This window comes from Lytechinus variegatus, chromosome 1, assembly GCF_018143015.1.
Source record: "Lytechinus variegatus isolate NC3 chromosome 1, Lvar_3.0, whole genome shotgun sequence".
NCBI classification, from domain to species: Eukaryota; Metazoa; Echinodermata; class Echinoidea; order Temnopleuroida; family Toxopneustidae; genus Lytechinus; species Lytechinus variegatus.
The window spans coordinates 40,837,109-40,857,619 of NC_054740.1; the positions used below are offsets into that span (position 1 = coordinate 40,837,109).

At 35.9% G+C, this 20,511-nt stretch overlaps 1 protein-coding gene across 2 annotated transcripts; it reads left to right on the forward strand.

The window, feature by feature from the left end:
* Nucleotides 1-804: 804 nt before the first annotated feature.
* On the forward strand, nt 805-19,099 carry LOC121414096 (transmembrane protein 165-like). Of its 2 annotated transcripts, XM_041607161.1 has the most exons (7): nt 805-1,206; nt 2,315-2,552; nt 3,488-3,663; nt 6,153-6,224; nt 10,606-10,788; nt 16,701-16,806; nt 17,571-19,099. In XM_041607161.1, the coding sequence occupies exons 1-7, from the start codon at nt 1,030-1,032 to the stop codon at nt 17,642-17,644; spliced, it is 1,026 nt and encodes a 341-aa protein (XP_041463095.1). In that variant the 5' UTR covers nt 805-1,029; the 3' UTR covers nt 17,645-19,099. The 2 variants fall into 2 exon arrangements, with proteins under 2 accessions (XP_041463095.1, XP_041463102.1); XM_041607168.1 differs by lacking the exon at nt 6,153-6,224.
* The last annotated feature ends 1,412 nt before the right edge of the window (nt 19,100-20,511 follow it).

A 20,511-nucleotide genomic window follows, 5' to 3' on the forward strand; every position in this document is an offset into this window, starting at 1 on the left:
GACTGTGAGCATTCACATTTTGTGTTAAAATAGTTTCACAAACTTGGTTTCCACTTTACTAGCATTGTAATGAGAAAGAGCACTGAGAGTGAATTCTTATCTCTGCACTAGTGACTGTCAGTGCTGGTTAACTCTTTGTACATGTATACTGTAGAAAAAAAGATATGTAACAAACTTCTATTAAAGAGAAATGCTAGTACTGTAGTTGCAGTTAACACTGATTTCATGAGAAAGTCTGTAAAACCAGGCTTAATTGTCAGAATATCATCGAGGATCTAGATCTGGTACAGTTAGATAAACTGAACTTTGTGAAATCTTGAAATCTATGCTGAAAAACGTTCACACTGAAGATCACCGACACAGAGAGGCACACGTGGGACAGTGTATTATTATTGCTGGAATAAAGACCCGATGGAACTGACCGAATCCATGCTTATTTTGCTTATTTCTCAGCAATTACACAAATTCTTCCAGAATCCTTTGGCACATATTTTGTATTCATACAAACGGACACTCATTGTATAAGATTCTGTAAAAAGTTATTTTGAGATCGTTACCAGAACTGGAATTTATCTTTAAGACATTTCAAATCTATTATTTAATTTGATATCAATTACTGATTTATATTGTTTCCTTTTCTTATTTCATTCATATCATTGCAGGAAAGGTTGAGCTCTACGGGCATTAATCACAATTACAAAGGGAGATTAATTCATCAAGTGCCGTACTCTATCTGGAGCTCAACAGAACAGTCACAGGGGATCAGTAATCCGCATGATTTACAAGGTCTCTCTAGCGAAACTTTTGATTGAAGGCTCTATCAAGCCCAAGAATCTGCAAAACCAGCCAACAAGTCTTTCTAGATGTTAGTCCAGGAAGCCAAAAGACACAGGGTGACATCACACCAATAAGCCAGTTAAGGAATACTAAAATTGAATACTTTCTGGACTTGTATGACCATCTCCATTGCTTGTTGGAACAAGCCAGATAACTTATTTGTCAAGTCTAGACTAAGTGACCACCAACAAAATGGGTAGGAGAGTAAGAACTGTAAAGAGGTGTGCTGCATATCTGCACCTGCTCAGCTGCCTTGCGTTTGGACTCTGCTCTATAGGACTAGCCTACGCACATGATGGATCTCAAAGTAAGGAGCAAAAGGCAGCCCTGGGGGACCCCGCCGCTGCAATAGTCCCTGGGGAATTAAAGGTAAGTAAATGGTAAATGCATACAAGCGGTTGTGTAATTTTTTCATACACTGTTTCCAGTGGAGTAGGAGGGAGAGTAGGAGGACTGGCGAAGGATGTTGGCATCATGCCAAGTCTTACACAGTTGGTGTGGGAGGGGGTGATTTACAAAGAATTATGTGTCATTTAGTAGAGTAATGCTTTAACATCAATGCGCACATGTTATCCATGGCAGTACGCGGACATTTTTTCCTGGGGGGGGGATGGGGGCGCAGGAAGCATACAAATTTTCAAAGAAAGAGAGGGAGTGAAGTGACCATGCTTGTCATTTTGGCAAATTAACCTTTTCTGAAATAGAATTGTTTTGCAATGAAACCATGACAAATAAGCACAATAAACATATAAGAAACATACAGTGCAAATAAACTTTTTACCTTTCACTGACTTCTTTGTCTTGACTGAACATGCAGTTTATGGTCTAAGTTAAAACAGAGTTTAGCACATTTTTGTCTTTAAAAGGGTACTTCAGGCTGAAAATAATGGGACTTGAACAGATAAAGAAAAATCAGACAAACAAAACATTGAAAATTTGATCAAAATCACACAAAAATAACAAATATATGGCATTTTAAAGATTTGCATTATTCTGGTGAAACAGTTCTGGGCATGTCTTCATGAATATTGAGTGAGCAAACTGATGATGTCATATCCCCACTCATTCTTTCATATTTTATTATGTGAAATTAGGTTTATTTAAATTTTCCTCCAAGAACTACAAAAATTGGATTGACAAATGATTTAGTGCACTAGATATTCATTGCTGCATCTTATTTCATTATAAAGGAGACACATGCATACATGTATGAAAAAATGAAACAATTATGATTTCATGTATAACACAAGAAAAAGGAAAATGGGGATGTGACATCATCAGCTCACCTAATAAATATTCCAGATGACATGTATATAACTACTTAAAAAGTTGCATTACTTTAAAATTTAATAACTTCATTATGTGTTATCCAATTTTGATTAAATTTCCAGCATTTTGTTCTAATAGTTTCAGCCCGGAGTTTCCCTTTATTAAAGTGAAACCAGAGTTCATTTCCTTTTTTAACCCACATCTACAGGACAATGACATAATAGTGAACGAAGACAAAGGAGAAGGGGGTCTGGATAGCCCAGGGGAGAAAGGAAGAGTTGACTTCACATTTGTCCATGCCTTTGTGGCGTCACTTTCAGTAATCATCGTCAGTGAGCTGGGAGATAAGACATTCTTTATTGCAGCTATCATGGCTATGAGGCACCCCAGGATTACAATCTTTGCTGGTGCTCTGGGTGCGCTTGCAGTTATGACCGTTCTTTCAGGTGAGTTCTTAGTTAGAAAGTTGTCAGTATTAGTCAAGAAATATATCATCTATGTTAAGAAAAAGTGAACTTTTGTTCTCAACTTATAAAGACAAAAATCTGAAGAATTACCTCATAATTTTTGGCTGCTAATTGCAGCCTCCCTCAGCAATGACCGAAGTGACTTGATCTGATCTAGTGATGTAGCGATCAATAATCAGGTCGTGGACACTTGGAAGCTTGTATCGCTCTCTGTCCCTATCGAGAGGTTTGAACACCCGGATATAAATTGCTTCTTTTACACCTCTCTCAAAGTACCGCGGCCCCCTGTCCAGCACTTGTACCTTGTTGATGTCTATGTGGTGTCCTATGAAAGTGATGCAGTGTGAATGTGCTTGGATGCTTCAGAAGAAGTGGAGCTTGGGCATTGATATTCAACAAATCTATGTCATCCATACTTTGCCACTTTCCACCCGGGTGTAAAATGAGTTCCCAGGACAATATAAAAGTAAACGGACTAAACTCTTGCTGAAATGCTCTATGTGGAGGGGAAAAATGTAATTTTTCATGCTTTGTGTACTTTTCTGTTATGATTGTTCTTTCTGGTGGCTTCTTATTTAGAAATTTGTCATTATTAGTTAATGTATATTCATCCACACTTGACACTTTGCCACTATCCACATATACCTGGTAGGATGAAAATACTAACATACATGTATACTCACAGTAAGTCCTTTGTTCGGATTATTTCTCTCACATCATTATGAAGATGTCAATATAAACTTCTTTTAATGACTTTGTGTCTGAATAAGTTTTGTTTTATCTTAATTATACAAGTGTACCACAGCATTGCTTGTTCATACAATTTCCATCATTCCCCCCTAAGTTTACATGAGCGTATTTCTATTTATGACTCCCTTTCTGAATAACTTTTGTTCTTCGTTATTGTACTACAGCATTGCTTGGTTACGCAATCACCATCATTCCCCGCAAGTTCACATACTATGCCTCCACGGTGCTCTTCTTCATCTTTGGTATCCGCATGCTTCGGGAGGGGTGGGGCATGTCGCCTGACGAGGGGCAGGAAGAGCTGGAGGAGGTCCAGGCTGAATTAAAACGGAGGGACGAGGAGGTGAGATATACAGTGATTTTTGGTTTGGAAATTGCATGTTTTATAGCTGATTCTTGTAGATGCATGTGATCCACCCAGTAGTACCTTAATGTGAGAATTCTCCCCAGAACACAACTTCTCTCAAAGAGTAACAAAATGAAAGTGATCCTATTCTCTGTGCACAGCAATTACATGTAGGTGCACTGTACAATCAATAAAACTCAGGCGGGTCTTGGAATGTTAAGTGTTTATTCCACCTGTTACTAGAAAACCTGGAACCTACAACAAAAGGACCTGCAAGAGCTGAATATATTATTGCCCTTCCTATTTAATAAAGTAATAACATTTTTTTTAGGTTTTTATTACACAACAAAATGAGTAATTCATCATTACCTTTTTACATTTTGATTTTCTTCTCTATAATAAACAGAACTTTCAGGATTAAACCATTAGTAAATTTTTCCTGTTAACATTTTCTATGTGAAATAAATAATTATTTTTTAATTTGGCTTTTGTGCTAGAAATGAAGTGCTTGTGACAGAACGAATTCAGGGAGAAGTACATGGGGGGTTCTGGGCAAAGCCCCCCCCCCTCTCAAAATGCTCATAGGAGCCCCAGAAAACCCCCATGCACTGCAATGTTATGTTTATCCAATGTTGTTGGTTTTGGAGTGGGTTTTTGTAAAGTAGCCCCCAGAATGAAAAGTGATTTTAAGAAAATTGCAAGGAAGGATTGGATTTTGAGCATTGTTTGTTATCCATAATATTTTTTTTAAAATGACCATATCTTCGATGTGCTATTAATGCCTTGTATCTCAAGATGTTAGTTTCTTTAGAAAAAGCAGTGTTTTAGAAAAATGGCAATGACAACCTTATATTATCTGAAAACAGTCCTCTAATTTTTGTAGAGAACTTATCAAAGGTACTAGCAGAAAAAAAAGGTTGCCACTTAATGTCATATTCTACAATACAGCTTTTTCTGAGCTGTTTTATTATTTTGTTTTAATTTTTAGTTGCAAGGTTTATTCCCAGCATGCTAATGATGTTTTGGATCTCTCATAAATCTCTTACTTTCTTTAATAATGCACAGATTCTTTTAGTATTTTTTGTGTTTGATGTGACTCTACATTAAAATTTGATGTTTTTGTAATACAATATATTTTCATTGTTGAATAAATCGAAAATTTAAGTCTGTCTTTACCTTGGTAAATAGGTGTTAATTATCTGATTATCACTGAACATCGTAGTCTAGTAGTTCAATCAGAGGGACATGGGTTTGAATCCCAGCCATTGTGTGTTTTCCTTCAGCAAGATATTTACCCTTTATTGTGCTGCACTCAACCCAGGTGAGGTGAATGGCTACCTGGTAGGATTCATCCCTTCACGCTTTAGCGCTGATATATGGCGGCTCAGCTACCACTAGGGTAATAATATACCAAATATGAAGCGCAATATGCACACAGTAGCTGCGCTATATGAATCGACATATTACTATTCCAATATTTCAAAATTGTAGTATGCATTCTTACCCATATAGAATTTAAATATGGCATTTGGCGGTTAGGATTTAAATTTGAATCTAGCGCTCTCTCTCGTTTCCTTAGACTTACTTGCGTGGGAGTTATGTAAGTCAGAGTTTACAGCTTTCTGCTTTTCTATTGCGAGTTGCATTTCATTCATCTTCAACAAGGCTTGTAAAGCGATCATTCTGTAAGATGTCTTTCATAGTTACCAGTATCAATACTGAGTTAACAATTTTTGGAAGCGCATAGAGACTATAAGAGTGTAAATGATAAATTTCATACAAAGTTTCTTTTGATTTGATTGCTTGAAAGATCTTCAATATTGATCCATTTTACGCTGCATGCTTGATTTATTTTCCACTTTGCACGGTGATCCTGCATTTTTTATTTTTCCATCGTACGCTAAAGCTCTCTCCCTCAGTACATGTATACCACTGAGCATGTATTTGTCAGACACACATTGATATGTGTGTGCGTTTGCGCGCACAAAGTAAGCGCACCAAACTAGGCTGACTGTGCGCACTTAGATTCATGAATTGGTGCACGTGATAAAAGAATGAAAGCAATTTAACTGCTTTCATACATGGGAAAATATCTGTTATCAGAGAAAATGAGCTGCCGGACATACGCTTCTATTAATTTTATCTATAGAGTTATTTTTTCTTCTATTTTGTCACATAACCTGATCTACATACTGTTCAAGGTGGTAAAAGCTGTTGTAAATGTAAAACAACAGAAATCTTGATGATTTGATATCCATTTGTTATTGGACAGGAATTAACCTGCATGTATTACTATTAATATTTTCTTTGTTTTCTTGCATGTGATATTGTCCACTTCATCTAGTTTCAGTTTATATTTTGCTGCATTTTCAGTTTCAGGTTATATTTTGCTGCATGCATGCATATTTCTTTTTATTATTACTGCTGTATCATTGTGCGTCTTGTTTTCTTGAGCGTTTATATTTCCTACTCTTGTGCATGCACAGAACTCCCTTAGTCAGGGAACTAAAAGTCAACCAAACCATATAGAAAACCATGTAGATGGCGACATAGACGAGGTCAGTAAGGGTAGGGTTTAAAGGTCATTCCACCGACATGGGCAAACACATTGATCACCGCTATCATCGCAGGAATTCAGATTATTAATTCTCTGTGCGCTGTTTGATCACCAACATGATATACACTCTTATTTTTCAGGTTTATATTTACTACCATTCACAAATTGTAAATTGTATCATGACATGCACATGTGTTTTATGTGTACAATATGTGTATGTTTTGTCGTTAACAAGTGATTACTTGGTAAATGTATATTGACATAAGGGGTTGTATATACATGTACTTGAATGTATGCCATTTATGTCCTATAAAAAATCTCATATTAAGGGGTAAAAATCAAGTGTCTCCTTATAAAAGAAAATTGTATGCTATAAAAGTATAGCATTCATGTACATGAAGTACTTTACAGTGCTCAGTATTATAAGCGTTTTATTTCATGCTCACTTTTTTGTGACATTTGACCCTTTAGGGGGGGATGTTTTATGACACATGCCAGTGATCTCAACTGACAAAGGGTGTGTTTATGCTTCTATTGCGTAGACAGAATCAGCGTTTTCAAACGTCGTTTCAGAACGCCGATCGTAAACGTGGTTCTGGGAGTGCTATTTATGCTTAACTTTTCAGAGGGGAAATCATGATCTCCAGCTGGCTTCACATCGTAATTTTCGTTGAACAGGAAAGCGAGTTTAGATTGGGCGCGCCCTTTTTCAAAAGTTTATTTTATCGGAGTGTTGTTATGGTCGACTATTATTTAAAAATGGAAAATGTCCGATATTTTAGTAATTGCATGTAGCTACTTGATATACCCGTAGAATTTCCACCATGGTGATGATAATAGTGAGACAAAATAAAGAATATTAAAATATACATAAGGAAATAATAAGACATCTATTTGTTTCTATTTGTTTATTCTACTGGGGCTTCTTGCTCAGCCTAAGCGATCGATCGCTGATGTCTCCTCATCATAACTCATGTTCCGAGATTTTTTGTAAATCCCTCAACATTCCTGGTGATGACAAATTAGAAGAGTATAAAATGTACATTGGTCATTATCAGAACCAGGGAGATGAGAGGTAATTCTGTGGAGGTGAGTAGAACCATGTGACTGTATTTACCCGCGGATTTTCATCTCACCAGAAGCATGTACCAAATGACGTTATTTAAACATGTTTACGATCGTGGTCCTGTTCATATTTCCCCAGAAAGCCTGATTCTGGTCAAACAACGTTTGAAAATGTACACCTTTTTGTTTAGTTTACGATAAGCGTTCTAAAACATCGTTTAGATGAAGGTAAGCATGGATGCAACTGTGTTTTGGACTGGTAATGTATGAAAACGCTGATTCTGGCCTGAAAAGTGGAAGCGTAAACACACCCAAGCTACTGATATCCTTGTTCCTGATTGGCTGAAGGCATGTGTATTTCTAAGGATCATTGACTGATGTGTTCATGAAATACTCCTCCCCATCCCTGAACTTTTCACTTGTCAACTGTCTGTGTAATCAAATGTGCAATGTTATGAATCCTTCATCAGGCTTTTTATACATGTATGAAGTATGTATACATACATGTAGTAGCGTCCCAGTCTATTTTGTATTTATTGTCTTCACATCGTGTTTGCTTAGAACTTAAATGTACATAAAGCTGAAGTTTAAACTGGGTACGCAAATAAGAGTGAATGACTATAAAGCATTCTATCAGGGGGTGAGGAACTGGCTATAATACAGTACATACCAGAGATTGAACCAATATTTCAGCCGCCCCCCCTCTATTTTAACTATACTTTCCCTTTAACCTCCAAAAGAATAGGCTGTGTTTTGTGCCAAAGAAGCTATTTCCCCCACGTGATCTTGTCCGTTGGCAGTGCGATTGTGATGGGAATAAGTTAGAACAACATATCTTGATTATCTAGTTATTGTAATAGTCATAGTACATCCTTTTTAAATCTGAACCAAAATGAAGATACTTTTCCTGAAATCATGCCCTCAGTGGTTCACGGATTAGTGCCTGCGCAGAATGCTTAACGTTTGAAAGAAATCGGACAAGCAATTAGAAAGTTATCGTTGCTTTTGGTTTTCCACTACACACTCCCCTGGGGCAGTATTCTAACCCAGGTAGTAAATTGTGTTATGTCCTCATGAAAGAAAAATATCATGTGAAGTAAAAATGTTGAAAACATACTTCTTAGCTATTTTACGTATCAGAGTACTGTGGAGGAGTAGTCCTTGCCTTATGTCACTATGACATCACATATACATGTATGGTATGCGGCCAATTTGAAGTCTCCATGGGTATAGTGATTACCAATTTTGTTAAAAATTATAACTTTTTTTGTCTGATAATTGATATTGTTCAAATTTTCACCTGTCAACTTGTCTGATTTTACTTTTTCCTTTTAAAAACAAGTTTTTATTTTGGTTTGATTCCCCTTTAATTCATACATATAGGATAACAGCTGATAAGAACTAATAGCGCCATCTGGAGTCCTGAACTACTCATACCTGGCCAGTTTCCTGACCTATAATGCTAGTGTAGTCTACTGATAAAGACCCACTTGAAGGATAACATGCTAATTAAAACTACTCATAATACCAAGTAGCAAAACAATTACTTTTCCTCTCAAAACATGCCAGTTTCTCTATACAAATACAACTATAAGTCAGTTTATTCTGTAGTATGTAGATGTTTGAAAAATTTCAAGACTATGTATTTAGTACACATAGTCAATGAGAGACTGCAAACAGTTACTCCCCCTTTAAAGTACTTTATACAGCAATTTTTTTTTGTTAAGTTAATACCACCCTTGCTGTAATTTGTAGACACCCATGACTTGTCTTATATGCACTGTACTGTCTGTAATATTGTTACAACATATGTCTGCTTTGTCTATCCTACATTTACACATACATGTACCTGTATGTACTACTGCAGTGCATGAAAGTAACATATTTCGTACAACCTGTATATTGGCACAGACACATGTGCATCATTCTCCAAAATCACTTTGAGTGAACCAGTGTTGAATGTATGTGTAAGATGATTGTATTGAGTTTGTATGTCGGACGTATTAATGATAAGTGTAGATCCGAATGAATATTTTATCCCCCCCCCTCCTTTCCATTTTCATTCAAATGGCTGAAATTTGTGTTTTATGTACATTCCATTGCTTAACAGATTTAATGTATGTTGCAAATTATAAACCTTTTTCCCAATTTAGCACTGCAGCATGAAACAAGTATTTAATGTGTATTTGAATAGATGTGAATGAATATTCTCAACTAATGCATACATTAGGAACAGGTGATATTGCATTCTTTGTTTTATTTTGTTTTGGACTGAGAGAGAGAGAGAGAGAGAGAGGGGGTTCAATCATGACACCAAGCTCTAGCAATAGAGTTTCAGTTTGTCAGTGCATTTGGTTCTCAATTCAACCCTAACTGTTTTTGCCAATAATAACTGAAAAGTGAAATACATTTCTTTTCCATTACAACATTGGGAAAGAACAGAATGAAGAAAAGAAATATATAGGCTACAATGTATTCAATTTTTGATATTTTCAGCTTCCCATGATTTAAAACAGAATTATACCATGGCCTAATAAAGTTAAGACTTTTGAATATATGGTCAGTGAGTTTTGCAACTTTTGTCCCCTTTAGACTTCATCATTATTCAAGGGGACAAGGAGATTTATCCACTCCATACTTAAATGACAAGTCCACCCCAACAAAAACTTGATTTGAATAAAAAGAGAAAAATTCAAAAAGCATAGCACTGAAAATTTCATCAAAATCGGATGTAAAATAAGAACGTATGACATTTCAAAGTTTCGCTTCTTTTCACAAAAACAGTTGTATGAACGAGCCAGCTACATCCAAATGAGAGAGTTGATGATGTCATTCACTCACTATTTCTTTTGTTTTTTATTGTTTGAAATATGAAATATTTTGATTTTCTCGTCATTGTCATGTGAAATGAAGTTTCATTCCTCCCTGAACACGTGGAATTCCATTATTTTAACACTTTGTGCTTCAGACAAGGAGGTCCCAATCGTCAAATTCGTAAAAATTGAAATATTGTATAATTCAAACAATAAAAAACAAAACAAATAGTGAGTGACATCATCAACTCTCTCATTTGGATGTAACTAGCTCGTTCATATAACTATTTTGTTAAAAATAATCGAAACTTTGAAATGTCATAACTTTCTTATTTTACATCCGATTTTAATGAAATCATCAGCATTGTGCTTGTCTGATTTTTCTCTATTCATTCAAATCAACATTTTTCTGAGGTGGACTTGACCTTTAATAGGGCAATGGGGGCATACACATTTTAACAAATACAAGTAAATATTTGCTCGTACTGTATCATTTGCTTGCAGAGAGAAAAAGAGATGAAATCTAGTATGACCCAAGATCCAGAATCAGGTATAATAAGAGGAGGTTACAGACGGAGAGTTTTAGGCATCTTTTCTCCTATCCTATTGGAAGCTTTCACGCTCACATTCTTAGCGGAGTGGGGAGATAGATCGCAAATGACAACCATTGTATTGGCAGCTAGAGAGGTAAGTGTGAACATGCTCATCAACCTGTACCAGCCACACAGAAGTGTTGTAAGGGCAGACAGGGCACTAATAGTAGGCCCAGTTCACAATGTGATGTCAAACGTTGATCTAGTAAAACACTTTACACGCTGATGTGACATGTTAGGCATCGCTGTGACATTACCGGTTGTAACTTCTCCTCTGTTGGTGTATTCTTAGCCCTATTAAACAACGATACTGGTTGGCCAGAACAAGCTTCTGGATGGTTGGTCTATATCAGTTAAATGGGAACACATTCTTGTCTTTTCAATGAAAGTTCCCAATAGAATTATTCTCCTTCAAATAACTACACTGTATACATAGGCATAGATGATTGTTAAAATTGTATAATTGAGTAATTTCATGAGGACGAATAAATATTAAAATTATCTTGAATTTTAGAACTTTGATTTATGTGACATCATTTATAATTCATTGTTTAAAAAAAAATATATTAAATCAGTTTTTTTAAGGTTCATTTTAATTGGATTAACTTTTAGTGACCAAATAGAGCTTATATAAAAATATAGAAATAGCTTAAATATAGTATATTAGCTAATTGTATTTGTATGTGTATTTGAAAAGTAAGAACATTATTTTGTAATAATCCTAAATCTTCCTAAATAGTGCGGTATGGTGTGTCATCCCGTAGGACTAGCGTGCCAAAATTGATTTTTTGGTTGTTTTGGCTTCAATAGGGTACCCTTAGACCAAAAACGATGGGGTTCGCCATAACATATGATAAGCACTTCCCTAAAAAAAATCAAATTCTAGGCACTGTAATTTTATCAATAAATTTGAAAGCTGACACATTTCAAGAGCAATTATTTCCAATGCCGATTCATAGTATGGGCATTTAATTTGTTTTGATTCTACCCCCCCGGGGGGGGGGGGGGGGCAAAATGGCTGCCTTGGGCTAAAAATAAAAAAATCCTGGATTTTTTTACTTAAGTGACCTTAATTTGGTTTCTATTCAAAGATTTTTAAGGGTGAAGAAGAATATCGGGAAAAGGACCCAGAAATCCAAGATGGCTTCCAAAAATGGAGTTTAAAATGGCTGTTGATACTTTAAATGGACATAGCACATTTTATATACCTGAGATAGATGGAATCGGTGTCTAGACCATGGTTTCAACGATCAAAATTGGGACAAGAATACCGTTTCCTTTCTTTATTTATTTAACTTCTGGAGGCCATCTTGGACTCAACATACCGGGACAGTCGGTGGTCCGGTATGTTAAAAAATCCAAGATGGCTTCCAAAAATGGAGTTTGAAATTGCTGTTGCTACTTGAAAAACCGATATAGTTTGTTTAATATCCGGGAATATGAATGTGTGTGACTACCATGGAAAAGTGAGTCTAATAATACATTAGAATAAGTTACAAGGAGAGTCGTTGGTCGAGTATGTTAAACAATATATAAAATAGCCACTGTTATTTAAAGTGGACATGTAATATCCATCAAGAATATGGTTTGATGTTTAAACCATGATTTTTAAAGTCAGAAAATTAATTACAACCGTTCGAGTGTTGTGGCCTAGTGGATTGGTCTTTTGACTTTGAAAGGGTCGTGGGTTCGAATCCCAGCCATGGCATAGTTTCATTCTGCAAGAAATTTATCAACATTGTGATGCACTCAACCCAGGTGAGGTAAATGGGTACCCGGTAGGAAGAAATTCCCTGAATGCGCGAAGGAATACATATAAGTGTAGGCACCAAAATATTTCTCACAGGTTGGTATTGTTTGAATAATGTCTCCACTTTTAAGTAACAGTAGTCATTTTGGAACCCATTTTTTAAAGCCAACTTGGATTTTAAGGCAAAATGGATAACTGCATAGTCATTGTAGCCAGTCCTTGATAAGTATTTTTAATTTCAACTCTTGAAATACTAGTGTAGACACCAAAATAATATCCCCAGGTGTATGTTTAATGTTCTATATCCACTTTAGCAGTCATTTAAGCAATCTTGGATTTTTGATAAACTTGACATCCGACTGTTCTTTCAACTTGAAACAATACTTGATCCTTTAAACTCTAGTGTAGACACCAAAATCAAATCCACAATGTGCATTTCTAATGAACTATGTCTACTTTTAAGAACCACAGTCAATTTTGACCCTTCATTTTGGAGGCCATATCGCATTTTTTGACAGACCAGACCACTGACAGCCCTTATTTACTTACCCTTGAAACCATTGGTTTAGACACCAAACTGGGGGCCGGTCCATGAAGCTGTTCGTAAGTTAAGAGTGACTTTAAGAACGACTGGTGATCCTTTCTTACGCGCTAAACCATCGCCTATGGTGTATACCATTTACCAAAAGAAAGGATCACCAGTCGTTCTTAAAGTCGTCTTATCTTACGAACAGCTTTATGAAACACCCACCTGATATCTCCCAGGCCGATATGAAATGAACTACATGTATGTCCGCTTTAAGTATCAGCAGCCATTTTAAGATCATTTTTTGGAATTCATCTTTGATTTTTGGACATAGCAGACCACTGACTGTCCTTGTAACTTATCCTTATATATTATTTAACCCAAACCAGTGGTTTAAAATTAAACATCGAAATCACATTTCCATGGACGATATGAAATCAGCTATGTCTGCTTTAAGTTTAGCAGCCTTTTCAGAATAAATTTTTTGAAGCCATCATGGATTTTTGGACCCACCAGACCACTCACTGTCCTTGTAACTTTTTTCCAATTTACTACTTCACCCTTAAAATCATTGAATCAAAACCAAATTGCGGATTTTTAGCACACGGCAGGCTTTTTTGATGCCATCTTATATTTTCCAGGTATCCTGATGGGGTCATTATATTCACTCTACCCTGTGTAAACAAATTATTTTAACTCCTAGACCATGGAGTATGAAACTAATTAGGATTCTAGGGTGGATAATGAGTGAGTCGTATTCATTAATTTTAAGTGAATGGTGGCCATCTTGGATACTATCTTGAAAATAACCACTTTCCCTGATGCAGATTTTGGTAGATTTTTAGTATATTATTCCTGAGGTCAATTAGTACTAAGAACTGTTGAAAAACAATGTAAGTTCGGAAGTTCTCTAAATATCACATGTTATTTCAATAATGATTATGTGCGTGTGTGTGTGGGGGGGGGGCTAAAATTATATCTTATGTTTTTTTCTGTCTATCAGTAATTGGAAATTAGCCGAGAAGTATATAATTGACAATTCGAATAGAAGTCCTTTAATCGTAAATTGTACTCTAGAACGAGTGGCCAAATGGTGAAAGTTGTATGCCAGTCAGTTGGGGGGGGGGGGAGTAGGGGATATGGTTGGTAGGATGCTCGTCCAACTTGAAGCCTTCAGATATAGGCATTCTAGCTGTCTAGGGATGATAAAATACCATAAAACAATTCATTGTTTAACCGGGCGCAAAATTACTAATACTCCTGATTTTAGTGGGTCTTGATATAGGTGACCCCCCCTCAGGCAGTGGGTGAGGGTGGGGAAAATTGGAACCCTATCAATTCGTGATAGATTGGACCCAAGTGAATCAAAAAAAAAAAACAATTTTGGCACAAAAATCCTGCAGGAACTGTGTCATAATATACCGTACCACACTAATATCATCATGATAAGTTATGGCGCCCTCTAGTGTTGTAGTTAGGTTTTCACTGCATAAAATCCTGAAATGGGGGTGACTTACATTAATTTACCAATAATACATGTAATCATATAAATTACATGTGATGTATTCCTCTGTTATTGGACTGTATAACAAGACATATTCATTTCATTTTATAATCCTTTTGTCCTAATTTTAGTGCCAAAAAAGGGAAAAATAATATTTTGGGGGCAATATTTTACAATTTTGGGGCATTTTTCGTAAAGTCCGCCCCCGTATGGTAAAAGTTAAAAAACATTGACATCACAACATCATCAAATATTCATTCTCGTACACCTCAGACAACTTAAAAATATAATTGGCGAAGAAAAGTGAGAAATAAGGTTGAAAACAATGGATTATCCTATTGGGCTTTGTACAGGCCAATATGGCGCCAAAAAGAACCCCTCACAAAGGGAAGGAGGGGTCTGAAAATTTGAACCCCATCGTTTTTGGTCTAAGGGAACCCTATTGAAGCTAAAACAACCAAAAAATCAATTTTGGCACGCTAGTCCTACGGGAGCTGTGTCGGTGACATACCGTACCACACTAAAATGTCTTGAAATGTTTTTTGATAGCTTGCAAGTATTATGTACACAACTATGTTTATCGTCTACTTGTCATTTTCAAAGTACATTCACTCATTGTGAGTCACTGTATTAGTAATATACCCTGGGCTTCACAAATACAAAATGGCTGAGAAAAGTAAAGACTAGGGAGATTTAATAATGGCCTTATTAACATACACTGGTGTTATCAGAGAAGGAATATTTACATCCACACTTTGTAGATAGGGATCACTTGACCTTTTAACATGGAACAGTGATAACCATTGTCTTATTATCAGGCAGTGAACCTGCAAATGACATTAATAATCAGCCCTGTCATGTTAAATACAAAATTACTTGATAGAAAGCAAAAGATGTTTCACCAATTGTTATTGACAGTTTATGTTGGATGTATCTTTCAATGTAATCATTGTGGATGATTGACAGGTATAACAACATCGCTCTGATTCCCAAAGTGTGTTGACCTTGACTATATATATATGGTGGGGGGGGGGAGAGTTGTTATTTGGGATGTTTGAATTGCAATATGAATTAGCTTGTAGAGTGCTAGTTGTCTGCATTAAAACTACTTCATTACCTTTATAGTATTGTTCTGTTATGGGATTGCTTTGAGCTGTATTGATATTTTATTTTTAAGGTATTAGTATCGATATGCATATATACATACATTGTATATTATATTCATAGCATTGTAGAAAGAATTTTTCGGGCAAAATATGTTCCATGTTACCTATAATGAGAGCTGTTTAACTGTAGTCTTGTGGCCTAAAGTCTCAACCAACCACAAGTATTGGCTACCGTCCTTCAGACTCAGGCAGCCACGCTATTCACAAAGGCATTTTTATAGATGAGTCTAGCCTGAGAATATGCAAAATTGATTTAGGCATACACTGTATGCCATCAGTTCACCCTGTTTAGTTTAGAGGATGTGGCTTTAAAGTCACTATTTAACCGTGGTAGGCACATTTATGCCGGTGAACTTGCATTAGTCAATTTGCCATGAGTCAAATATTGGGCCAAGGGAAGTCAATCTTTTTTTAGACCAGAAAGTCACCTGGCGCCCGTAACACAAAGCTTACGGTGTAGCAATGATCGTAGAACATTTTTCTTAGATTGGTTCCATTTGCTACAATGTACAATCGTAAAAATCAAGCGTACAATTGATGGCTAACCTTTGTACCATGGCTCCGTAACACAAAGGTTTAATAGCAATTAATCGCTAGATGAAATGGCCTATCCAGATTGTCGTTGCATACGCATGTTGCTCAGTAGACTGACTAGGAACCAATCAGAATTGTTCATTCATATCAGTGATTAGAACCTTTTGTGTTTAATACAGTACTCAGATTGTGCACAACATGTGCTCAATTAGTTAGTGAACCCCACCAGAAAAATGGTAGATTTAAAATGTTCAAGTTCTGCCATGTTTTAGACGATTGTGAAATCAAGTGATCAAATATTACAAAAGTTTGTTTCTCTGGTCTCTCCGATCATTGTATTGCTGTTGAAGGAGTTGAAGGAGTGCATTTTGTGGTGGGGTTCACATACCTGTTTACCGGTAAGCACAACTGTACATGTATGTATACCTCTTCTAGGTTGGATTTCTCCTATTTCTCCTGAAAGATCTGACTTTTAGGCAAAGTTTATACCTGTATTAATATCTTCTGTTATTTGTTCTCTCTCCAGAATGTTCTTGGCGTGACATTAGGTGGTACATTAGGACATGCCTTCTGTACAGGATTAGCAGTAATAGGTGGTAGGATGATTGCACAAAGGATATCAGCTAGAACGGGTCAGTATCTTCAACAAATCACTGTGAATATATTGGCATTTAAGTAGGATTTTTTTTTTTTTGGGGGGGGGCTGGACTCCTCTCCCCCTCCCTCCTCTCTATCCATAAAAATTGTCCAATATTTTACGTCACATTTTTGGAGAATTCATTGTATTGTATGTATTTATTAAGAAATAGAATTTTATATTCCTCTTTTTACTCTTTCCCAAATTTTCAAAAGTATTGAAACTCTATCCGTCAAAATTATTTAACACATTCCTCCACTGACTATGGATTTTCTTTTATATTTATATTTTACTAAAAATCAACAAAATTAAACTGAACTTTAAAATTTTTTCAGAGTAGTTGGAGCTGTGCAAGGCAATCTAAAATGTACTTCCAAGACCAGTTGACAGTAAATTTGAAATCACCTGCAGTATGTATTAAAGTGATAGTACTGAAATCATCAATCCAGGTGGGTGTTTCATTAAGTTGTTTGTACGTTGCGAGCGACTTCATGAACGACTGGTGATCTTTTCTTGTGTTAAGTGATACAAACCAGATTTGAATTGATGTTGATTTAGTACATAAAAGAGGGTCACCAGTCATTCATAAAGTCGATCTTAAGTTACAACGGCTTTATGACACACCCACCCTACATCCTTATGTTGACTTCCTAATCTACTTCTATGTGTTTTAATTCAATTTAGTCTTGAAATCAATCACAAGTTTCTGATTTTGATTGTTTTTATTTTCTTCTCTTATTTGTTTCATTCACACCACAGTAACATTGACTGGAGGGGTTGTCTTCTTAGTGTTTGCTCTATCGGCACTCTTCTTTTCACCTGACGATTCATGAGGTGCACTCCGTAGCTTTAAGTAGTTTAAAAACATTATTTTTTAAAATATTCTATCTGGCCGATCCATACTTGCACTTTTGTCATAAGCCAACTGAAAGATTAATGAAAGTAGTTGCAATAAACACTGATTTGTGAGCGTGTCTGCAAAAATCAAGGTTTATTTCCAATTTTCCATCATATCGTGCTAGATTAAAGTCTGGTACTGTTACATAAAATGAACTTTATGAAATCATGAAAACTAAAGATGATAGACAATCACAGTGAAGATCGCCAACACCGATAAGTACACGTGGGACAGTGTATTGTTATTAGATGTAAACTGGGTTCCAAAAGAAACATATCAAATTTCACAAGCGCTCTACACAAATTCCACTCAGTCAAATTCACAATATTTTGACACAGGCTAGCTTCATTAATCTTTACTTAGCACATGTCAATAAGATTGGTTTAATAATAAAGAGAGTGTAGCCCCTCAAATCAATTGGTTCCAGAACTCAAAGTCACAAAATGGAAAAAGAAGGTCCAATGAAAATGAGATGGGAATAAAGAAACTTACCAGTTTATAAAAGTTCACAGTATGACCATCGGCATGTTTAATTGATTGCCTCAATAACTAAGAAGTTACAAGAAGTTAAAATAAAAATTTTTAACACACCTACTGAGGTAAAAAAAAGCATATTGCATGAATGGACTCTCAATCATGTCAATAGCAGTCTAGCAAAGAATGACCATTTAACTGAGACTGAACGTAAGACTTTTGTTGCTTTTGATTCCGGAACCAATTGATTTGAGGGGCTACAGCCTCTCTATTATTGAACAAATCTCTTAATTATTGACATGTGCTTGATAGTAAAGATTATTGGAGCTAGCCTGTGTCAAGATAATGTGAATTTTGACTGCATGGAATTTGTGTAGTGCGCTTGTAAAGTTTGATAAGTTTCTTTTGGCACCAAGTTTATTTGGAAAAATACCCAACCAAGCCATACCCGTACCATGCTTATTTTGCAAATTTCTCAGCAATGACACTATTATCTTGCAGAATCCTTTGCTACATGTTTTCATTCATATATAATTCACTTCGGACTGATGGTTGTAGCCCATTTATTTTGAAGCAGGGGAGGAATTAATTTTTTTTTTTAGGGGCTACTTTTTTTTACATTGGGGCTACCACTGAATATCTTGGGGCTATTTTCTAATTCATGGGGCTACTTTTTTTTATGGCATATCAGCAATTACCTTTTGACATTCCGAGACTCGCTGTGACGCCTAAAAGCTCAAAACATATTTGGTGCATGGGGGGAATGCCCTAAAGGCCTTTAATAATCAACAGTGATCCCACCAGAGTCGCCTTCAGCTTCACACACTTCAGATTTGAGCCAATGAAGTCCCAAGACTTTATTGGCTTATTCAAACATTTTAAGAAATCAGATTTCAATGTGTTTTGACACCCTCATTCCACATCCCCTTTACAACCACACACACATGGGCTTATTTATTTTTCATCTTTAATGAACCACGAACAATGAACCCCCCCCCCAAAAAAAAAAAATCTGAATAAAATTAATGAATAAAGTAAACATATAAAAGAGAGAGAGATGGAGAAAGGGAGAATTCAGATCAAATAATAAATTTAGAATTTTTTTTTTCATGGTTAGAATTACGGGTGTGGGTGAGTGTTTGTGTGTGAATTTGACTGTGAGGTGCCCTTGGATTGCATATAAATTATGTTAAAGAAATGAAATCAATATCTAACTCAGTCTTTTCAAATTCCAGCACATAACCGGCTATGTACATGTATTGTAGGTTCATGTACCTTAAGTTTTTCACAAGTTATTTGAAAACGCAGTTCTCCACAGAAAATGCCTTTCATTCTGGGAGAGTCTAAATTTGGTGAAAATGTATTCATTAATAACTTAAATATTAATCACAAAGAAGAAATCATAAAGTATTTTGACAGTTTTCAAAATTAACATGAAATCTAAACTCTATCTGAAACAGAAAATCACCATCACTTAGGCCATTACGGATAGAATTCTCACCCAGAGCTCTGGCACAGAACAAGAGCTCAAACTGGCAAGCTAACAGCATGCAGGTACCACACTCAAGTGCACGGCGTCCTCCTTTTTTATTTTTTTAGATTGAGCCTTGTTTGATGATTTATTGTCTGATATTTACCCCTCTTCAAGAAATTAAAAAGCTATAATTCACAACTATAAGCGAAGTGATTTTGGATTATTAAGGCTCCGTTATGACACGCAAAGTCGGCGACTGAGGATAACAGACTCGCACATTGTATGTGCTGTGAACAGGGATTTATTTCCTGAGCAATACAATTTTTTTATTAATCGATTAATCATAAACACAGTTGGGGAAATAGCTTCAAAACTATTTCCCCTACTGCGTTTATGATTAATCGATTAATAAAAAAATTGTAATACTGGTATTATGTGTAAAATTGACGGGTTGAAAGAAAGTGTGAAAGCTTGCAAACTACTACATGTATAGAGCATTTCATGGAGAGTTCAAACGGTGATCCCCACTGACTGACTTGCTCTCGGCCAATTGGATGCAAGGATTTTCAGTAGCTTATAACAATGGTCAGTAAAAATCACAGACTATTTGTTTTATGAAATGCTCCCCTGTCGTTTGTCCTTTGAGTTCCAGCATTAAATCAATGAAGGGTTTTTCACTTTTATAATTTCATTTCATCAACATACAGATAGGATATGAATGCCAATATTGCGAGAAAGCTAAAATAAAAAAAAAGAATACCAAACATTGTGCTCTCAGAATGTGCTTCTGTTTCTTTGCTCGTCAGAACACCCGTTAGATGTTTCATAAAGCTGTTTGTAAATTTATGCACAAC